Source organism: Oncorhynchus nerka, linkage group LG24 (genome assembly GCF_034236695.1).
Source record: "Oncorhynchus nerka isolate Pitt River linkage group LG24, Oner_Uvic_2.0, whole genome shotgun sequence".
In the NCBI taxonomy this organism is placed as follows: Eukaryota; Metazoa; Chordata; class Actinopteri; order Salmoniformes; family Salmonidae; genus Oncorhynchus; species Oncorhynchus nerka.
Window position 1 is genome coordinate 33,596,455 of NC_088419.1, and position 8,431 is coordinate 33,604,885.

The 8,431-nt window shown below is 38.3% G+C and overlaps 1 protein-coding gene across 4 annotated transcripts in view; it reads left to right on the forward strand.

The window, feature by feature from the left end:
* The window catches only part of itpk1a (inositol-tetrakisphosphate 1-kinase a), a 65,079-nt gene extending 57,237 nt beyond the window's left edge, over positions 1–7,842 (forward strand). For all 4 annotated transcript variants that reach the window (XM_029631612.2, XM_029631610.2, XM_029631614.2 and 1 more), the window contains one exon: positions 3,082–7,842. In XM_029631612.2, coding sequence (XP_029487472.1) covers positions 3,082–3,374 — 293 coding nt within the window. In that variant the 3' untranslated portion in view covers positions 3,375–7,842. The remainder of the gene's footprint in view (positions 1–3,081) is intronic.
* The last annotated feature ends 589 nt before the right edge of the window (positions 7,843–8,431 follow it).

The window sequence follows — 8,431 nt, forward strand, 5'->3', positions numbered from 1 at the left end:
ATGCTATCCTATGCAGTATGCTATCCTATGTAGTGTAACAGTATAACTTTAGACCGTTCCCTCGCCCATACCCGGGCGCGAACAGGGACCCTCTCAGTTACCCATCGTTCCACAAAAGCCGCGGCCCTTGCAGAGCAAGGGGAACTACTACTTAAAGGTCTCAGAGCAAGTGACGTCACCGATTGAAATGCTATTTAGCGCGCACTATTCCACCGCTAACTAAGCTATAGCCGTTTCACATCCGTTACACTAGCAGCCTAATATTCCACAAATGACTTTGTCATTTCAATGACAGTTATTTAAACTTTTTTTTTAACGCATGTTTTTACAGGGTTTCTAGGGCACAACATGTGCTTCAGAGTACAGTAACTCGAATATGCTCATGGGCTATATTTTAGAGGAAAATTGTATTTTCTAGCGCCCCTAAATTTTATTGTGCTCCTAATTTTTTTTTTTTTACACATTACAATTTAGAGCTCTGGTCAGGATGCAAAGTTTTTTTGAAAAGCTTGTATGTTTATTCAGTTGTTGTACCATATAACATTGAATGTGATCCCATCATGACAGAGGATAGATTTGTGGGAAATGTGATTATCTTTCTGAGTTGGAGGGTCCACTACAGTATAGACTTTGTTGTATCATGACACATGGAGGAAAAATGTATTTGTAGTGAAAAATAGCCTTTTTAATGTTGGTTGCACCATATGATGATAGTGTTTTTCAAATGTGTGGAAGTATTTAAAAGATAATTATTCCTTCTTAGCTCTATTTTATTATATCATCACATACATTTACAAGGGTATGCCGAAGTTAAATATTCACCGCTTTCTTATACCAATTTTGCAACCCTTTTTATACCAATTTTGCAACCCGTTCAAATTCAAAGTCGGACGGTTGCACCATATGACAATTTCACCCTTTGGCATGCCATTCGTTTAAATGTATCGGCATCAACTTTCTCAACCTTTTGAACCAACTGACATTTTGACCACTTTTCCAGCAAATTAGACAAACTTTGAGCGTATGTAATCTTGGTCAAAGTCTCTGCTATTCAAATCTGAAATTGGAATATAATTATCTTCTACCAATCAAACGATACACTTCTTCTAGTAACCACAAACTACCTTTTTATCTAAACTTTTACAAACAACTGACATTTGTACCACTTTCCCAACAACTTGGACAAAATCCTAGAGTGTATGAAATCTTCTCTGCTTTTCAAATCAGAACAGAAATATTCTACCAATCAAATTATAGCACTGGGGAAGCACGACTTATTAGTTTATTTAACCTTAACCAGGAAGGGCTCATTTAAGATTTGAGATCTCTTTTTCAAGAGTGTTCTGGCAAAGATAGGCAGCACCAAGTCATTACACAATTAGACAGACAACATTGAAAAAGTAATCTAGTAAAAACCATAAATCACAGGAGTATAACGAAATCCTGAAACAGCAAATTAAAAACATTGACGGGTCAAGGAATCAGCCTCAAAATCCTTCATCAATGATTTAAAAACACCAACCGGGACAAGTTCTTCCAGTTTAACTATTTTGTAAGGCGTTCCAAGCCGATGGAACAGAGTACATAAAAGCCCGTTGGAACAGTTAGCAGGATAAAGTCCTGCAAACGAAGAGCGTACCCAGCACATTTCTGAATAATTAAACTGGACAAATAAAATGGTAGTTAAAAATAAAAATTTCTCTCACGTCACCCCGCTCCTCCGCTCTCTCCACTGGCTTCCAGTTGAAGAACAAGACCATGGTGCTTGCCTACGGAGCTGTGAAACCTCAGTACCTCCAGGCTCTGATCAGGCCCTACACCCAAACAAGGGCACTGCGTTCATCCACCTCTGGCCTGCTCGCCTCCCTACCACTGAGGAAGTACAGTTCCCGCGCAGCCCAGTCAAAACTGTTCGCTGCTCTGGCCCCCCAATGGTGGAACAAACTCCCTCACGACGCCAGGACAGCGGAGTCAATCACCACCTTCCGGAGACACCTGAAACCCCACCTCTTTCAGGAATACCTAGGATAGGATAAAGTAATCCTTCTCACCCTCCCCCCTTAAAAGATTTAGATGCACTATTGTAAAGTGGCTGTTCCACTGGATGTCTTAAGGTGAACGCACCAATTTGTAAGTCGCTCTGGATAAGAGCGTCTGCTAAATGACTTAAATGTAAATGTTAAATGTAAATATAAAAGTATACCAGTGACTGAGCCTAGGAGTGACTAGAGAAGGCCAGCCAACCCTGGTATATAAAGTGCAGTAGTGTGTAAGGGTTTTGCAGTTTTAAAGAAATCTCAATGCTCCATGGTAAAGGGTGTCAATTGATCTCAAACACTGAGGAAGCATTCCTATATAAAATATCACCATAGTCTAGTATAGGCATAAATGTAGCTGATTCCAGCCACCTCATGGCTTAAAGAAAAACAGGTCTTATTCCTAAAATAAAATCCCATCTTTAGCTTCAATTATTTTGTAAGTTGTTGAATATGCAATTTAAAATGTAAAAAAATCCAAGCTATTTATGAGGTTACAGCCTCAATCTCATTGTGCACAGCTCAATCCAATACACTAAACTAACCCAATATAACAAATCCAACACTCACTAGTCGAACAACAATAGCTAAACCATGGCCTACCTATCTAAAACATTTATTATTACTGCAATGTACTGCTACTAGCACTTCTGGGCAACTTCCCACTGGGCACAGATGTCATTTCAAAATCTTGTTTTGATTTATGTCTGGTTGAGTTGTCTACTACTACCAAACTCCAAAGTAATAAGGGTTGATGTAGTAGACTATCAAAGTAATCAGACCAGATCTTTTATATATTTAACTTCGACTACATTTCACTGCTTCACTTAAGTAATAGGTTTTAAAACGTCTTCAACTACCACAGAAATACTTTTATAGAGCTTGAAGCAAGTCACATTCTTCATGTACAGTTACCTTTCTACATTGTTACGTTTGTTGTTGTGATGTATTTTGTGAATGCCTGTATTTGTATTCATCTTGGGTGCCCTTTTATGAAACATGTAAATCTGCTGCCCATCTTTAAAAAAACTTTTCTATTATTCAGGTTATGAGGGAGTCCCGGAGTTCTTTGACGACCTACTGAGTCATCTCACAAGTGTTCTCCAGGAGCGGGCCTTTGAGAGGACCAGCGCGGTCGGGGGACAGCTCCCCGCCGCAGCTCTGGCCGACTGTGGGAAACCCTGCATGCTCCTGGGAAACGAGGCCAACACCTGGATCGTAGAGGGAGACTGCGTCAAGAGGGGAGGCAATCAAGGACTGGGGTGCGACTCTGAAGTTTCGGCCAACTTCCAACAACATTGTGCGTCTGCCATCCCCACCAAAGCCTCCTCGCAATAATGCCCAGCCCCTAGTAGTGAAGAACAAGATGTTGTATGTAATATAGATATAGATATATATATATAGATATATACAGTGGGGTCCGAAATTGACACCCTTGATAAAGATGAGAAGAAAATGACGATCAAATAAATAATTAAATTACTGAGCTACATTGTATGCTCCATTTTTGTGTTCTATTATACAGATGATCAGAAAAAGTGTTTAAGTTATCTTTTTAAATGTAATCTGACCATAGCACCGGTTTCAATCCAAATGCCAATGCCATTTAGGGAACTCCAGGCACTTACACTTTTGGAAATGCATGAAAATAGAGCTCTTTATTTTTGTTGTAATTTTTGCTTATATTTTTCAAGGGTGTCAATCATTTTGGACCCCACTGTATGGGGTCCAAAATGTCAGAAAAGCTTCAATGCATCTTGGCATAGATCAGGGTTCTCCACACATGTTCCTGGAGAGCTACCGTCCTGTAGGTTCTCACCAACCCTAATCTAGCACACCTATTTCTAGTAATTAGCTGGATAATAAACTGAATCAGGTTAGTTACAACAGGAAGGTAGCTCTATGGGAACAGGGTTGGAGAGCCCTGGCATAGATTCTTCACGTGTCTGTAACTCCATCATTTGGTGTTTTATTGGTGGTGGAAAACGCTCTCAGGTGCCACTACAGAATATCCCATAAGTGTTCAATTGGGTTGAGATCTGGTGACTGAGATGGCCATGGCATATGGTTTAGATCAATGTTATGCTCATCAAACCATTCAGTGACCACTCGTGCCCTGTGGATGGGGGCATTGTCATCCTATGGGGCCATAGCCAGGGTAGCCAAAATAATGGCCTACCCAGTATTTTTATACATGACCCTAAACAGGATGGGATGTTAATTATTGAATTAACTCAGGAACCACGCCTGTGTGGAAACACTTGCTTTCAATATACTTTGTATCCCTCATTTACTCAAGTGTTTCCATTATTTTGGTAGTTACAAATGAATGTACTTGCTGAGAGCAAGACTACAAGATGTCTTACATATTCTTAATATTAGTGTGCTTGCAGAAGGCAAGACAACTCTGGATTCCTTAAGTGTGCTTGCTTAAAGCAAAACAACTTTAGGAACTGTTCATACTTATTATTCCGCTGTAACCTGTAACCTAAAACAAATTTTAAAAAGTCCAGACAGCCACTGCTCAGGTTGCTTGAAAAGAAAGTATACGTTTTAATACTACGAATATTTTTCACACTACAATCGTATTTGCATAAATCCCAATGCATTTCAACGGAATTCCGGTCCTAACTAGTCTTCCACCACTTAAACTAGAAATGCTATTATAACTTTAAAACGTGCAGACTGGTCTGGAATAGGTTGCTTGTAAATGTTGTTGTTTTTATACCATTTATTATTTTTGAACTATAACTGTTTTACATGTGCGTAAAAGCTCCATAGGCTTGAATGGGACGTTTTTTTATTTTAAAGCATAAATGTTATACAAAGTGAAGCCGAATACCCAAAACCCCTTGCTTGTCCCTATCCTCATGCCCACCCATCTCCATGCCTGCCCACCCCTGGGAAGTATTTTGATTCGCAATTGCTCTTAAACCGTTAAAGCTACAAACACCAAACCAACCTTGACTTGTACATGCTGACTCAACGTAGATTGCTTGTCTATTTTATTTTATGCTTTTTCTACTTTTTAAACTATAACCATTTTTTAAAATTTGCTTCAAAGGCAACATGTTGATTCACCACTGCTCTTGATCTGTTTCAGCTACAACCACCACCCCAATGTTGACATATGGCTTAAATGGCTTCAACAGAGCTTTTTGCTACCATTCCTACCTCATAAACTATAAAGCTTGTTGTATCCCCCATCCATTTCAATGGTTGAATGTGGGCTTCAACATTCTTAACTGAAATCACTACCACAATTTTCAGAATGTTCAAACAAAACCATTTTGAAGAGCTTAACACCTTAGGGCTTATGTTGACATGGAACTCACTCTAGCCTACAATACTAGCTCACTATAATACACTATAATAACACTATATAATACACTATAATAACTCCACACCTATAAACCACCCCAAAATAAGTCACTATAACTAACACAGCCTATTACTAAATTACTAATTGTTACTAAAACCCTACTACTGCCATTAATACAACTATTTCACAACCATAAGTATTCAATATTAGCAAGCACACCAGGTTTACTTCAGTAAATGTTCCTTTTCAAGTTATTCTATTTATTCCCCTCAATATAGTGCTTAAATGATTTAATCTATTAACACTAAACCAACTTCCAAATGTGCAGACTAACTCAAACGACCTTGTTTGAGGATCTTTTTTATAGCATTTTATACTTTTGAACTACAACAATATTTAAAATGATCTACAATGCATTTCAATGGCAAAAAGATGGTTGAGGCGTCAATATTCTAGACTCATCGCTTTCGCTGTTTTTAAACTATCAACACCAAACCAACTGATGTTTAGACTGACCCAACATACATTGCTTGCATTCAGATTTGTTATACTATTTATACTTTTTGACCTATAACCATTTAAAATGAGCATACATTCAACATGGGTTTCAATGAGAACCATAGGAATATAGTGTTCGCTATTCAAAATGGTCCTTGGCCAATTATGCTACAAGACCAACTTTAAAACCATTCAGGTTTTATAAACTATTTCACTTTGCTAAAAATGTGCATAAATGCATGGATTCAATGCCAACCATAAGAACACAGTGGTAGACATTGTAAATGCTACTGCTCTTTAACCATTTCAGCTACAAACAACATTAAAACTGACATTTTCAGAATTTGTTTAAACTATAGCAATTCAAAAATGTCAAATTGGCATTTAATAACCCACCAACAGTAATAGTAACTCTTGATCCATCCAAACCAACTTGTTCAGGCTGTCCAATCAGTCGTTCCATCTACCGGCTTTTCAACTATAACCAGTCACTACCATTACCACTTCAGTCACTATCACTACAATAATTTATTTCACAACCATAAATATTATAAAGATGTCCTTCCAGTGATATTTGAACTTTTCCTGTTGAGAAGCAATAGCCCAAGTAATGTACACCCACTTAAGCGTAAAAATGTTGTGAGCAAAATGTATTTTAGACAACTGTAAACTTCAAGGAGTAGGCCATTCAAGGAGGTGGTCTGATGTCATTGCACCCCCCCCGCTTGAGAAACAATTAAGGAGCAATAGAGAACGAAGAGGAAAGACCCCCCCCATCCCACTTGTGTCACGTCATAATCGTACCTGGATCACCTTGAGATGTGCCTAAGTAAATCAGGTGTTCAATGAGGTGAAAAGACTGGAACAGGACTTTAAGACAGGCTCGCAAGCACAAACATTTCCTTTAGTGCTGAGAAGGAAGATATTTTATTTTATGAATTGTGGTTCCAATCTGTTTGTTTTGATCCACTGGTTTACTGTAATCCCATCCATGCTATTGGATCTCTGTCATATCAATGACTTTGTCAAATGTGTCTAGGTTCCTACGGAGCCGACATGGTCATGCTCTCCTGTAGGGAGACCGAGCAGCCTTAATTTAATTTTGTGTGCGTCAGTCTGATCTTCGAGATACGTATATGATAATTTATTATATAGTATATTGTGAATATACATTGAATGCACAAAACATTAAGAACACCTAATATTGAGTCCCCCTCTTGCCTTCAGAACAGCCTCAATTTGACGGGGACATGGACTCTACAAGGTGTCAATGTTGACTCATACTACCCACAGTTGTCAACTTGGCTGGATGTCTTTTAGGTGGTGGACCATTCTTCATACACACGGGAAACTGTTGAGTGTGAAAAACCCAGCAGCTTTGCAGTTCTCGATGCAAACCGGTGTGCCTGGCACCTACCATACACTGTTCAAAGGCACTTAATCCTTGTCTCAAGGCTTGAAAATCTGAACTTCAATAAGGGGTGAAAATCCTAACATCCTAACATCAATAAGAGATCATAGCTTTCACCTGGTCAGTCTCATGTAAAGAGCAGTTGTTCTTAATGTATTGTATACTCTGTGTATATTGTTTATCAATTCAATTCAATTCAAGGGCTTTATTGGCATGGGAAACATGTGTTAACATTGCCAAAGCAAGTGAGGTAGACAACATACAAAGTGAATATATAAATATTATCTTTCAGGACAGAACACAATTAGTATACTACTCTGTAAAATCCAGAATAAATTTCAACTACTTAGGGCTAGATTTAATCAGGGCCGCCTTAATTGTTTTTGTTTAGGCGAAGTTGGATGTGTAACTGTGTTGGTGCTGTCAAAGCATTATACAGATCGTGGACATTGCTTTTGGATACTCCTTGTCGCATTTGTAGTAATCCCATGCAGCCGTAGTGCACATTTTTCCACGGGTTTGTGTGTTGTAATCTACACCTTGATTAGGCTGAATTAAATCATTATTTTGTTGAATGATTTTCAATTTGACTCATTATTTCTATATAGCCTACACTTTCTCATTCTGAACTTCTAACTCTGTGGGATGGGTGTGGCCACGGATTTGACACCTCCAACACTGTTACACTGTGACACCACCTAAACAAAAACAACGATATGCTATGCAGTTTGCCGGTTATGGCTGATTTGATTGACTCTAGGCCTTGCTACTTTATTACTTGTTAAAATGATGTGAGTGCAGCATAGATCAATTTCTATAGATTTTTATAACAAATTAGCTAAATTAGCTTTGGACTTACATTTATCAAAGAAGAACCAAGTAAAGATCAATATGGGGAAATGAAAAGTTCCAACTTGAAATGTGAGATTACTGTTTGTAACCTTTTTCCTGATGTATGCTATTGAACAAAATGTGTATGTTGTATAAATGGTCAATATGGACATATTTATACAAAAACGGAGATAATAAACAAGGAAGATAAAATGTACATCAAAGTCTTTAATGGTTTGGTGAGATGTGTTGCAAGGGGAACAACATTCCACAATACTACTTTTGCTTCTCCCCAGCCATAATTGGTGGTGGTATAGAAATGGGACCTAATGT